This window comes from Aquarana catesbeiana, linkage group LG12 (genome assembly GCF_042186555.1).
Source record: "Aquarana catesbeiana isolate 2022-GZ linkage group LG12, ASM4218655v1, whole genome shotgun sequence".
Classification (NCBI taxonomy): domain Eukaryota; kingdom Metazoa; phylum Chordata; class Amphibia; order Anura; family Ranidae; genus Aquarana; species Aquarana catesbeiana.
The window spans coordinates 213,290,435-213,305,670 of NC_133335.1; the positions used below are offsets into that span (position 1 = coordinate 213,290,435).

General features: G+C 41.3%; 1 protein-coding gene across 1 annotated transcript in view; it reads left to right on the top strand.

Moving 5' to 3' along the window:
- The window catches only part of ANKFN1 (ankyrin repeat and fibronectin type III domain containing 1), a 602,151-nt gene extending 587,171 nt beyond the window's left edge, over window positions 1-14,980 (top strand). The window contains exon 18 of the mRNA XM_073606641.1: window positions 8,145-14,980. Within this exon, the coding sequence (XP_073462742.1) occupies window positions 8,145-8,929 (785 nt within the window). The 3' untranslated portion in view covers window positions 8,930-14,980. The remainder of the gene's footprint in view (window positions 1-8,144) is intronic.
- Window positions 14,981-15,236: the final 256 nt, after the last annotated feature.

The following is a 15,236-nucleotide window of genomic DNA, read 5'->3' on the forward strand; positions in this document are numbered from 1 at the left end:
GCCGCCCGGGGAAAGCACCATTTCCTACGGCAGTGCCAATCAACAAAAAGACATGATGAAGAATGACATAAGGGAGTGTAGAGGTGCTCTGCAGTGCGCCACAAAGCATCAGAAAACCCCCACAAATGAAGCGTCTTGCCTGCAATCACGTGATTGCATTGGGGTCACGCTTTCCATAGTCCACTGTGTCTGGCGCCAGAAGACAGTGCACTTAAAAGACCTTTTTTTTTGTGACTAGCTTTGGGGGGGGGGGGGGGGGGGCACCACTGGCCATACTACATCATCTAAAATGACACGGGATCTGTGATGGGGGATGGACAGACATCATTTATAGAAGCTGTAGTAATGGCTACTATGAACGGCGGATCTGGCAGGAATGAGGGGGCATAGTCAAGCTCTCTTGATGAGAGCTCCTGACAGCCTTTTAGTTGTATTAACTTTTTCCATACCAGAAGATTGTAGTGGTGTGGGTTGGATAGAGGAAGCTTTCTCCTAAAAGAAAAAGAATCAGCACAAGGGACACATCATGATGCAAACTGTTACGTTCCCTTGTGTTGATTTTTAGGTTTTTTTAATTTAGGTAAACTTAAGCTTTAAGGTGATGTTAAACCCAAAAACAAACATTTATTTTATTGCAGCTTACCAATTCTTAGATGTGATGGCTGCATTCATTTTCTCTTGTAGGCTTGCTTTCTTCTATTTTCATCTGGTGATCCAGCAGGTAAGTCTATTGTTCAACAGAACAAGCTCTCCAGCAGAATATATCAGTTCCAGAGATGAGACAATCCATTTAACACTATCAGGGGTGCTTACAATGATCAGCGTTTATGTAAAAAACGTTATCCCAAAAGTACAAAACGGTTCCTCAGACTGCTTGTGTGACTGCAGTGTGAGTTGGAGTTTGGCTTCACTGTGTTAATGTATTTAAATCTACTAGTACATTTTATACTCCACTCCCCCAGACTGACAATGCTGTTGTCCAAAAGTGTCTCCCATGCTCCTAGAGGCACTCTAATACAGGAGGTGTGTTAAAGGACAGATCACCAAGTGAAAACAGAGGGGAAAAAAGCACAAGAAAATAAAACTAATGCAGACATCACATCTAATGATTGGTAAGCTTCAATATATTCAATTTTTGGTTTAGGGTTTAGTACCGCTTTAACATACATACAGTGGCGAAAATAATTATTTGATCCCCTGCAGATTTTGTAAGTTTGCCCACTTACAAAGAAATTAAGGGTCTATCATTGTTATCATAGTTGTATTTTAAATGACAGAGACAGAATATCAACCAAAAATCCAGAAAAAAAAACGATACAAATGTTATAAATTGAGTTGACATATGTCATTAAAAACAGGACTGTTTCCCAAAACCAAGATGGCAGAACCTCGTTCGTGCATGCGCAGCGTGTGGACATAGCTCGGCACGTTTTGTCAGAAATGGCGTCACTTTTGACGAAACACGTCGGACCGAGCTACATATACAGGCTACTGCGCATGCGCGACCGAGGTTCCTCCATTTTGGTTTTGGGAAACAGACCTGTTTTTAATGACATACATTTAAAACGACATAGCTGCACTTTTAAACCTAAGTGCACTACTTGTTCCGTTAATAAATATTGCAAGCTTTACAGTATTGCGCTATGAGGAGTTTTTTGTTTTACATATACCCTGCTCATTGAGTCTATACGAGTTATATGGAGGCAACTTCCGTGATTGGTGGTCCACTCTACTTTAATGTAGTTTGTTTGGTGCCATGCCTAATGCTGTCTGAGCTATGGAGATTGGATTTAAAGCCTAAACCACTTGCATTTTGATCTCCCTGAGTAAGGGGGAACGCTGGCTCTCTGGTAAGCCTCCAGTGTGATCTTAATGTGGGTGTCACCGTTGGTCTATCAGGATTCTTCCTGAGCACGGATTCCTTTCTGGGACTTTTTCTTCTTTTTTTATGGACTATTTTTGATTCACAATATGTTTTTATCCACATATTCACTTTTTCATCTGCAATTTATTTATGTAAACAGCGTATGTGCTTAGTGTCAAGGTTGTAGTGCTTGGCTGCTGCTTTAGATTTCTAAGTGCAGATAACCTTTTTATTTTATTTTATGACTGCTGCTGAAAGGAAGGACATTTTCAGAGGCTTTTTGTACACTGTGTACAAAAGTCCCTGTTATTTGCCATGGTTACAAGGTTGCAACATTTGAACCTTTCGACAATTTTAGAAAATCAGGTGAGTGCGGACTGAAAGGGAAAGGTCGCTTTTAATAGCAAAAACATTGACAATGGCTTACCTTGAAATAATTCATTCTATAGATTCTTTAATTAACAAAGGTACATTTCTGTAACTATGATGTGCATTCGAAACTGAAAAGTGAAGTAGTGACGGCTGATTACTCTTCGTCACTAAAAATACATTTTAAGAGGAATATTGTGCTTTCATTGGATTTATGTACATTTTTTTTTTTGTCTCTGGCTTCACTTTAGGTAACATAATTATAACTGCCTCTCTTTAATAAACCTGGCCTGAAAAGATTAGCTTCACCAAACAAAGCAGAAACCTTTACAGACATAACTGAGACGAGACAGGAGACACTAGTTAGAATGCTATATAATATAATGCCTATATGTGCAAGTAACACCAGTGTGGCAGATTGTCCGTGACATAAACACCCTTATAAAAATAAGGTAGAGGCAACATCAGTCTCCTCCAGCAGTGAAGGGGTTGAAATCCCATTCAGAAGGCAGCACGAGAGGACAAAACATGGGAAGCATGCCTGATTACCAAGGAAGAGACGTGTGCTGCTGGCAATTATATGTAAGCTTGCAAAGGACTTCTCCCTGGGGTTAGTGTTGTTGAGTGCTGCTGATGAAACCAATACTGCCCTTACGGTGCTAAAGATACTACAGGGAAGCTTGCAAACTACAAACACAGGAAGTTAATGAGGCCAGAAAAATAAATAAGGGCTCTTCCTGATTTAGGATGTCTTAATAGGAGACTTCTCACTGCATCGGTGCCCTCCATGTTGTCGGAATCCCAAAATCTTTTGCCGGATGCAGTTGTCAATGACCTTTCAAGGGTCAGCCCACACAAAAGTGATATTTCACATTTTGTTGGCTACTGGAGGGTCAATGCAAGACTATCCTACAACTATCTAATGGTTCACACAGGACTTACAGAAGATGTAAACCCCAACCCTGAAAATCTCATATAATCTTTAACACGTTATGTAGTTTCAGTAGTAAATTTCAGTCTTTTTCAAATTTGCAGCTTTCATTAAAATAATAGCTGGTGGTCCTCCACGAAGGTCCTTCTTCAAACTCTTCTTGTTATAGGGTGACAATGTTTTGTTATGGACTCCCAGTTGGGATTCACACAGACTTCTGACAGGGACTACATTTCAACACACAGCCGCTGTGCACACAGTCTTAGAATTTTGCAGGCAATGGTCCATTACCATCAGCTAGAGATGCACCGAAATTTACGGAGGCCGAAACATATTGGCGGAAAATGGTGTTTTCGGCATTGTACCGATAAAGACACAGAAAACGCTCAGGATTTTGCCGCAATTTTACTGTGCTTATGGTGTGGTGTGTCAAAAAACGCATCAAAAACGTAACACAGGTGTGTTATTGATGCGTTCTTTGCTGCATTTTCAATGCATTTCAGCGGAGAGGTGCATTTTTAGTGCCGTTTTTTTTAGCTGACCAGATTTTTACCAGCACAACAGAAGCGCAATGGACCAGTGTGAAGACATACATGGAATTTAAAGGGATGCAATTTTTCTTGCACTAAAAGGTGCCGATAATGGCCGCCAATGAATTCATATTCATTTAAATTAATTATATTAATTAAAAAGTCGAACATAATACAATTCTATCTAAAAAAAATATATTTTTTTTTAAAAACTGTCATTTTCAGTGTCCGTTTTCTGCAAAGTGCATCTTGCATTTTTTGTTTCGGCAGCAAAATTTCCATTCGGTGCACATCTACTGTCAGCATTAGGAGATTTACCCCTAGAAATACCATGCAGCCATCACTAGAGTACATGCAGGCAGAAAATTGTATTGCAAAGGCTGCAGAAGCACTTTGATACAAAAAAAAAAAAAAAAAAAAAAGTAAAAAAAAAAACTTTATTGTATTTAAAAATATTTAAACTCCAACTTAACTCTAAGCCCCTGCATACACCAGTGTGCCTTTTCATGCAATTTGACACTTTCAAATCGCATGACAAGTCGCACCCTATTGCCTGCATTGAAAGTAGTTTCTGCACTACTTTTTGCAAGTTCAGGTGCGACTTGCATAGACATCTGTGCATGAAATCACAGATGTCTTCCAAGTAGCACCTGAAGTAGCACTACTTTAATATTGTGCTGCTTCAAATGTAGGCACAAATGGCACAATTTTAATGTCGCTATCAGTGTTCCGGGGGGCTAACAATCATTTCACTTTAACAACTTCAGCTCTGGAAGGTTTACCCCCCCTTCATGGCCAGGCTATTTTTTGCAATACGGCACTGTGGCATTTTACCTGACAATTGTGCGGTCGTGCGACGTTGTACCCAAATAAAATTGATGTCCTTTTTTCCCCACAAATAGAGCTTTCTTTTGGTGGTATTTGATCACCTCTGATTTTTATTTTTTGCCCTATAAACAAAAAAAAGAGCGACTTTTAAAAAAAAAAAAAAACAATCTTTTTGACATTCTGCTATAAAACACATCCAATAAAAAAATTTTAAAAATCAAATTTCTTCATCAATTTAGGACAATGCATATTCTTCTACATATTTTTGATTTAAAAAAATGCAATAAGTGTATATTGATTGGTTTGCGCAAAAGTTATAGTGTCTACAAACTATGGCATAGATTTATGGAGTGTTTATTTATTTTAACTAGTAATGGCCCAATTTGGATATTTTCACTTAGGGGTGTACTCACTTTTGTTGCCAGTGGTTTAGACATTAATGGCTGTGTGTTGAGTTATTTTGAGGGGACAGCAAATTTACACTGTTATACAAGCTGTACACTTATTACTTTACATTGTAGCAAAGTGTCATTTCTTCAGTGTTGTCACATGAAAAGATATAATAAAATATTTACAAAAATGTGAGGGGTGTACTCACTTTTGTGAGATACTGTATATACACATCTGGGACCTATGACTTCATTTTTGAGTGGGGGTGCTTTTTTTTTGTACTAGGTACGTGATCTGGCACAGAACGGCCGCCCTGCCACAGTATATCTACGGTGGGCGGTCTGCAAGTGGTAACTTTGCTATCACAAGGGAGCTAACAAGTCCCTTATGTGATAGCTTTGGACATGCAGCTATCTGGGGTCCATTAGAATCCCACTGCCTGTCCTGCCCTCCAGATTGTGCTTGATTAGCTGCTTCCCTGGCAGTAGCAGGCAGGGGATGGCAACCGTGAAACCAGAAGTGACAAAATCATTGTCGCTTCTGGGTTCATTAATCACAGAGCTGATTATGGAATGGATGATATTCTCTGTAACTTGCTATTTCAGCCTTTTACTATGGTCCCAGGCTTCCCAGAGGAACAGGAGAGCTACTGGGGGTGGCGCAACAGAAGGGTGGGGGGTCTGTCTTCTACAATAAAAGTGATCAGGTGGTAGTAGAGCCACCCAGATCACTTTTACTGAACAGTTGAACGTCGCCAGTAAAAAAATTATACCAAGCTCATGGCTGCAACTATGAACTTGTTAGAACCACCTACATCCAGGACTTTTTTTTGTACATTTGGTGGACATCCAAGTGGTTAAATAAATGGGAAGCAGTTAAACTATGTTACAGCAAAAAGTACTATTGGCAGACTGCAGCATATATGTAATTTTGTCTGTAGTTCCACTTTAATCCTGAGTGTTAATTTTAGCTAAGCGGACTCTAGCACTAGCACAAATTGAGGTTATGACTAAACTTACATTACACAATAACACTAATAAAAGTGCTATGCAGAATGTTGGACAAAAAGAAAAGCTTTTCCCAGTATTTCATCTATTATTGCTCGAGGGCTGAGGTTTTCTAAAACACGTTTACCTGACACAGACAAACCTCAAACAAAAGCTTCATTCTTGTCTTCTAAACCGCTCTTTTACCGTAGAATGAAAATACATTCATCATACCAAGTCATCGTGAGAGCTTTACAGCAGGGATAATATAACTGCTCCCATTTTGCTCAAATGTACTGTACATCTCTGTGAGCATTGCATTTCTGCCCTTTATGTTTCCTTGTGACTCTTTGCAGTGTTTGAGTTTTAAGACAGCCACAGATGGATCGAATCTCCACCGGCTCAGCAGAGACCAGCCGAGATTTACACCACGTATGGGCAGGCTGATTGTACCCAAGTCAATACATCCTGTTGGATTTTTTACACACGACTACTGCTGGTGGATATAACTGCTAGCAGAAATCATGATGTTCTGGCGGCTGGGTAGGGTTTTTTGCTTGGCAGAACACAATAGCACTGCGAGAGGGATTTCCCATCAACACTGAATGATTGGGGAATCTAGCAATTTTCTTTCCTTCCACCTATAGTGGAAGGAAAGAAAATCAAATTATCTATGGCTTGCCTTACTTTTGCAAAGGTACAAATAGATAAAGCTGAACTCCAGGAATCTGTAAAAAAAAAAAAACAATCACCCTGAAGTGCCCCCTGGCACTCATTTTGTCTAGGGGGTTATAAATAAGCTGAAATACTCAACATATTCTTCGCTCTCAAAGGCTCCACCACCACTCTGCAACCAGTCCCCTGAATCCGATGTACATCGCTGCCCAACTGGTTGAAGCTTTCCAGCATCAATCATGTACATTGCAGGCCTGGGATGGGGGTTGCATTGCACGGTGATATTTTTCAGCTTTAAGGTCAATAACTTAAAGTGGTTCTAAAGGCAGAAGGTTTTTTTATCTTAATGCATTCTAAACATTAAGATAAAAAAAAACTTCTGTGTACAGCAGCCCCCCTAATACTTACCTGAGCCCCATCTCGGTCCAGCGATGTTGCAGGACAGTCTTGGCTGCCTGGAACTCTACCTCCTTATTGGCTGAGACAGCAGCAGGCGCCATTGGCTCCTGTTGCTGCCAATCATTCAGTGGGCCAATGAGGAGAGAAAGGGGGTGGGGCCGAACCGCAGCTCCGTGTCTGAATAGACACACAGAGCAGTGGCTCGGCTAGGGTTCCCCCATAGCAAGTTGTTTGCTGTGTGGGGTGCTCGGCAGGAGGGAGGGGCCAGGAGCGCTGACGAGGGACCCGAGAAGAGGAGGAACTGGGCTGCTCTGTGCAAATCCACTGCACAGAGCAGGTAAGTATAACAACATTTTTTTTTTTTTAAACAAAAACAAAACCAACAAGACTTTAATATCACTTTAAATTGAAGGAAATAAAGCTCACTAAACTCATAGTTTATCATGAGTGGAAGGTCCTTACTTTACTGTAATAGCAGAGTCACAGTGCTAATAATAAATACTGTTCTCTTAGCCTTCCTTTAAATCTTTAGATATGTGAGCAGCTCACCAAGCTGAAATGAGTGCCGTATTTAAAATAACAGACTGCCTGAATTTTTAAGCTCTCTCAGCTTTTGGGTGAGGCATTAAGCCAATTATATGAGCAGGGAGGGATAAAGAGATGTTTACTCATTGGATACTGTAGTCATTGGTTGCAAGTAGAGAAATTAGAATTTTCTGACTGCAGATAGAAATATAAAGCTAACTTACTACAGAACATAAGCCAACTCAGTTTTGTTTCAGATAGAGAGGAGAAGCGTTAGATTCCCTGTCAGTATTTTATCCCTTTAAGGCTACTTTCACACTGGGGTGGTGGGCCTGTTAGTGGTAAAGCGCCGCTAGTTTCAGCGGCACTTTACCGCTGTTTAAGTGGCGCTTTTCGGCCGCTAACATTTTTTTTTTAACGCTTCTAAACGAAAACGCGGCTAAACAGACGCTTTAAACATCGGCTACTATCTGTCAAGTTAAATCATTCAGGAGAGGTTGCAAGAACGTCCCGTGTACATGAAGCCTTACATTGCACTATTGCATAAATAACAATACACTTCTAGACTGTGTATACTTATCAATATTGCCAATGTTTTTATTTAGCTGCTTTCCAGATGACTACATTTTGTTTTTATATGTTAACAGATTCTCAGCCGTGTTCTGATGAAGAAGGCTGTTCTGAAGTGTTCCTCCCTACGGATAGCGATTATGATTCCAGCGATGCTCTCAGCCCTCGCGAGCTAGATTTGGTGTATTCGTCTTCTCATGACTTCTCCCAGCAAGCAGTGTTTGGGCTGAGCGGAAGCGCCCCAGATGTTCTGCAGGTCAATGATATGAAGCCTTGTCTCAGCTTAAAGGAAGAATGTAGCGCCTTAGAACCCAGCGCAGAGTACTGTGCTAGATACATGGATAACCTGTCTGTAGTGGAATTCTCGACAAAAAGCACAGATAAAGCATCCAACTCTAAGCATCACTTGAGCCTTTTGGGCAAGAAGAGATCTGCAAAACATCAACATTGCAACTATTTTAGCCGACATCACCGCTGGCTTAGAGTACATAGCGAGTCGCAGTCATTGTCTCTGTCAGAAGGTATCTACACACAGCATATGTCTCAAGCTGTGGATCTAACTGAAGAGCCTACCTCTGGTCAACAAATAATGATACCGGTTGACAGTCCGCGAAGCACTTATTTACCTCATGCTTCGAGTTTGCCGGAAGATAGCAAATCTAAACCCATTGTCCGTAAGATCTACGTTGAGCCTTACAAACAAATTCTGCATGAAGATGAAACAAAAACATGGACCTTGAATATAGACGGGTCACGATCGCCTGCCAAGGAACCCACCTTGCAGATTATTGCTGCTCCTGACACTGACCCAGATGAAAAGGAGAACTTGCAGCTACCGGAAGTTTTTAGCAGTACGCTATAGTGAAATGGGACATAACATAGCGAAACCTAGGACTTTTATTTCAATTATCAGACTGTCTGCTTTTTACAGGTTCAACTCTCATCTCGCTGCTCCTCAAATGCATCTTCGTTGGTACTTTTGTGTTGTGTGTTTTCGAGTTTGCAGTGTAATGAAGATATTCTGAAAAGGTTTGTTCCACGTAGAGGGGTTGTGTGCGAAACACTTGGTAGCTGTGCATAGCTTTCCAAAACCACTTAAATATTTTTAACAGATTTTTTTTTTTTTCAAGGTGACCCCGTCATTATGAAACAAAAAATGAAATGAAGGAATACTGTAAGGAAAAAAGCTCCAGATAGCAAGGATAACTTACCACAAATTTGGGGCAATGTTGAATTGTAAGTCTGTTAACTTGCTGCGCATTTCCACTGGCAAGTTGTACACTTGCAGAGCACTTGAAGCACAAGTTCTAGTTGACACTTTTCCAATGTGTAGCAAATTTGCATGGCAAGTCTCTAGCAAGAGCAAAGTTGCAGTGGTGAGTCTACAGTAAGAGCTCTGCACAGCATGAAAATTCAGCCACAGTGACCCCTGTGGTGGGATGAGTATTGCACAACATAACCGAACCAGAACTTGCAGCAGACTTACAGAATGTTTGCAAAGAAAGTTGATCTAGGGTCATGCAATGCGGACTTGCTGCAATTGTGTAACAAACTTGTGAAGCCTGGCAAGTCTAGGAATAGCTCAGCAAGTCATTTTTAAACTTACAGCACAATTGCTTGCTATCTGGGATGCTTACCCATGGTGTGGGTGGGGTGTCAAATGCTTGTTCTTATGCAAAAAAAAACTCCAGTTGCTGCTGCTATCTGACACATCCAGGTGTGTGAATGTCAGGTATCCTGCTGGGTGCAGTGGTTCCTCCCACCAGCCCCCTAACTACAGTAGTGACTTGTGGGCCTGGAAGAGAAACCACAGAGCCAAGTGAGGGATGTGCTATCCAAAATATCTGGATAGCAGTGACAAAGGAAAGGAAAAAATACTCACCTTTCCAGTTCATGGTGTGTCAACTTTCTGGTCTTTTACAATGTTCCACAATTTCACTTTTTTTTTTAGTAACAACGGGGTCACTTAAAGGGAAATCTGTCATGAGATTATAGAAAGGCTGCAATTGTAGACCTCTCTATAAAAAATACAAGTTTCTTGGCTGTCATGCTAACTTCCTGGACCCTATACGTCACTCCAAAATAGGTATGCAGATGCGGACATCTGACTTCAAGTATATTTGTTTTGAGTCTGACGCATACTGAAGCTAAAGACAGCCAGTCTGCTAGCATTTTCAGAAGGAGATGAGCAATGACAGCTTCTGTTTTTCTCTTATGATAGGATTCCTCAAAAGGATTTCTAGAGTCTTGCATGTCTCATTCAACTACTTCACACCCTGGCCAATTCTGACATTTCTCTCAGACATGTTAGAATCATTATTTTTTTATGCTAGAAAATTACTTAGAACCCCCAAACATTATAAATATAGTTTTAGCAGAGGCCCTAGAGAATAAACGAGTGGGTTCTACAAGTTTTTATGTCACAAGGTATTTGCGCAGCGGTTTTAAAAAAATACACTGCATTTTAGTGAACACAATCACAATAGAATACCCAATTTTTGATAAAATATACAAAATTTTATTTAGAGTCAATAGATACATAACATGCCATGCTTTAAAACGGTGTACACCCGTGAGCGGCGCCAACCTACGGTACCTAAAAATCTCCATAGGTGCCGCTTTACAGGTTACCTAGTTGCTTTCACTCTGGCGTTTGTGATGATACCTCACATGTGTGGTGCGATCACCGTTTACAGATGCATGCAGAAGTGCACGCTCACATTTGCGCATGAGCACAGGGGTCGGGGGCACTTTAAAAAGTTTTATTATTTTAAAATTATTAATGATTTTAAAATTATTTATTTTATTTAGGTTTATTTTTTCAACGCTGTACCTGTATTTATTTTTCATCAACTTTATTGCTACAACAAGGGATGAACAACATCCCTTGTGACAGCATGGGCCCTGACAGGTCCTCTTTATGGAGGGCTCTGGGGTCTATTAGACCCCAGATCTCTCCTCCAGCCTCCAAAACATCTGATCAAACCGAAATTGGTTTGATCTGATGTTGTACAAGACGATAACGGCTTGTCAACAAACAAACTAAAACCAGAAGTTACAAAATCCTTGTCGCTTCTGGTTTCTGGCATCACAGAGGAGGGACGGGAACTTTTGTTCCTTCCACTCTTCCTAGGGAATGTGACTGTAGCAGTTGCATCCTTACCTGCTCTCTCGTGCAATCGGGATGCCTTCCACCGCTTGTAGAAGTGATCGAGTGGCTGTATAGCCACTGAAATCACTTCCACATTCCACCAGCTGAAAATTTGATACCTGGATGATGCCTGGAGCTGCAAGCATCATCCCAGTATAACCACTGAAACTCTGTGACGTCCTATGGGTGGCAAGTGGTTAACCTACTTCAAAAGGATTTTGAATAACCCCAATAGGCAGTATTGAGGAAAGCCCTGAACACGTGATATGATGGGGGACTGAAGCTGAACTGCCGCATAACCTGGTATAAACTTTCATCTCTTCCTTGCACTGCCAACTTTGTATACACCACTTAAACCGCTAATTAGAGTACAAGAAAAGTCATTTATTACCAGGATGTGTTTAGCACATGTGCTGCATCTTTATTTAGATTTCACGTTGTATAGGTTGAGTTTATGGGATATACATTTCTAAAAATAACGTAGCAGTCCTTAATATATTTGAATGAAACATCTCTATAGTACAGTGTTTCCTTGGTTTTCAACACTGGAATGTTTCTATTCTTAGTTTGACTTTGCGGCACCTCAAGAGTGACCTAAGTTTGTTTATCCACAGGGCACAACAAGTTAGTTTTAATAGAAGTGCTGGATAGAAAAGATACTGGTGGAGATTTAGTATGTTATTTAGTTTGTTTCAAACAATGATTCATTCACAAGTTTTTTAAATCCCAAATCCAGTAAATGTAATACTCTTCCCTTGCAGTGGAGCTTTACCCTCACTTCAAGGGTTAACTGCTCATGTGTGTCTAGGAAAGGGGTCTTCAAAGTGTGGCCCGCAGGTCAGATGTGGCCCTTTGCTTGCGTTTATCCAGCCCTTGGGTGCACTGTTCCTCCCACTATTACAAGGCAATATTTGTCCCACTGACAACACTGATGGGGCACTATTTCTCCCACTGACACTAACGACTGGGCACTATTCCTCCTCCTACTAACCACAGACATGTTTACTAAAACTGGGACATTTTCTATTCCCACTGGCCAGAGTCCAGCCCTCCAAAAATCTTAAAAACGGTAAACAGGTCCTTTGTTTGTAAACCCTTGGTCTAGGAGACGATAAACGCATTTTACTTAACTGATCCTCCACTACCCTGGCAAACGGCGCTCCCCCCATGCTCCATCAGTGGACTGTCCCTCAGTGTCCTCATGTCCACTGCAGGGCTATGTACCCTGATGAAAGTTCCATAAATCACTGGAGCAGGAGAAAGAAGAGGCTGTGGGGACCAAGCACTAAGGAGTGCACGGGATTGGAGGATCTGGTAGGTAAAAAGTGTTAGGCCCCTAGAACTAAACGAGGAGGTAATCCTTGAAGTGCAGGTGCAGCCCCACTGCAAGGGAAGAGTTTTTTTCTCTGGAGTTCAGCTTTAAAGTGAAATAAGAATGGCTGTGAAGAGGTTAAACATCTAGGGCAATCAAAGGGTTAAATGTGTGCCTAACCAGTGTTTTTGTGTACTCTGTGTGCTGAGCTGTGAACAGAGCTCTGCCTTGTTTACATAGGCTGGGTCTCTCCTCGCCAATCAGCAGATGCTGGCAGACATCCATTGGCCGGCACCGCTGATTGGCTTGTGCTGTTTCTAATCATAGCACAGCCTCAGCGGCGCACGTGCCCCATATCCTAAGGTGTATAATCTATGGCTTGCGTAAGTGACAAAATCATTATGCTATGTGAATTGGAACATGTAACAAATATATATAGTAGGTGTTATCCCAAATTGGCTGCAAGAGTGGAAATAAACTTTAAGGCACTGGAAGCTTGGACCAATGTAACTATGTATATACCATACTGATCGATGCCCCTGGAAGCTGGAAATCATTGAATAAATGCCGCTGCTCCAGTGATGTCCACTTGCTTCCTGGGCCCGCGCTAAGCAGCCGCTTTCCTAAATCATGAACACAGGAAGTCGGTAGCTCCATTTGTTTTCGAAATTAATGCAAGGTGTTCTGATTGGACAAGGTGGAGAGTGTGAGAGCGCCAGCCTGCCTTTCCACCTTGTCTGATTAGAGAACGCTATGTATTCATTCAGAGAATGCTTTGCCCGTGCCCATTGGCTAACCTTGTGTATTCACGATGCATCAGGCCGGCCGCTCAGCATGAAACCTGGAAGCAAGCGGAGATCACTGGAGTAGCAATGTCTATTTCAGTGATTTCCAGCTTCCAGAAACATCAGCCAGGTATAGTATATACAGTTACATTGGTTCAAGGTTGAACAATGCAACTATGTATATGTAGCACTACCCCTGCAGAAGCCACTGGTATTTGCCCGGGTCTTCCCCACTTTTGCTCCGCAGCCAGGCACAAGTTCGATTCACATAGCCAGGTGCATACACACACACTTCAGCTCCTGCAGGGGTAGTAGGATACTCCAAATTAAACTATTCACACCAAGGACACTAACTTCCTTTCCTAGTGAAACTTGGCTGAAGTCCTTGCAGAAGGCAGATAAAGACTTCTTCACAGCAGCAGTAAACTGATTGCAGAATTGAGCAATGGCCCTTAAAGTAGTAGACAGTCCTGGACAAAGCTCTAAGAACACTAGCCAGTGTTCTCTTTGTGTGGACTTTCAGCTAAGAGCACAAGAGGAGATAACTATCTAAGGATCCTTAGGGTGTCTGTACTCACAAGGCTAAAGCACCACCAGCAGCCTTCTTTCTCCGCGATACCAGACCAGATGCACCATAGACTTTTCCCACTGTCAGCTATAGTAGGACCAGGGTCAGCCACATATACTTCAGACCCCAATGCCTGGAATTATTCCTCAAAGTGACTGCCAAGCACACCAGTGATGATCTGTGTTTAACTACTACATAGTGAAAATCAATTTTTTTAAAGGCTTTAACAAAGCTGCTCTGTCCAACAAGAACTTATAGTTGTGTAGGGACAGGGCTGTGCACTCTATCAAGGAAATCTCATTTCTTGAAAATCAGTGGCTGGGTCAGCTTGCTAGAATCATATATATATACATATATATTGCAAAATTCCCTTTAAACCTGAAGCTTATGGAGAAGATCCCATCAATGACAGCCATTTCCACAAGCCAGGCAGGGAGCACTGTCATTTGCCATCTTGTGACAGGCTTTTATTTATCCAGTCTCCTCATCATTGGAGATCCCTTTTGAAGTTCCTCATTCCAGCCATAGCGGAGTCAGCCTCTGTTTGTTTTCTTAACCCTAGAAGCAAATCTGAATGCCTCTTATCCTCAGAGAGAAACACAAGCAGGACTCCATCACCGTATCGCATGTAGCAGCATTGTAAAAGCAATATTTACAAACCCCCAACACTTCTCCCCCTTCTTAGTATATATAAAGCAGGCAGCAGCCAACTGACATAATCCTTCAAGTAGAGCTTAGCTCTTGCTACAAGAAGCTTAACACTTGCGCTATGATTTTATTTTGGTTGAAGCCAGCGCTGTCCATCTCAAGCCTTGAGGGCCACAGTCTTCTTATAGAGGGTTGTTTATTTTTATTAATGTGCATAAAAAAAATTCTAGACATTTCAGAACCTACTTAGCTAGCACATTTATATTGCCGTACGATCTATTTTTTTTTCTTTTTCTGCTTATAGAGGTGCAAGAGTTACACCAAAGTTCCCATTTTCTTTTTTTATTGCATGGTAATAATCATATATTACACATACATACAGTTGTGCTCATACGTTTACATACCCTGGCAGAATGTATGATTTCTTGGCCATTTTTCAGAGAATATGAATGATAACACAAAAACATTTCACTCATGGTTAGTGTTTTGGCTGCAGCCATTTATTATCAATCAACTGTGTTTACACTTTTTAAATCATAATGACAACATCAACTACCCAAATGAGCCTGATTTAAAGTGTACATACCCTGGTGATTTTGGCCTGATAACATGCACAAAGGGGTTTGAATGGCTGTTAAAAGGTAACCACCCTCACCTGAGATCTGTTTGCTTGTAATTAGTTTGTGTGTATAAGAGGTCAATAAG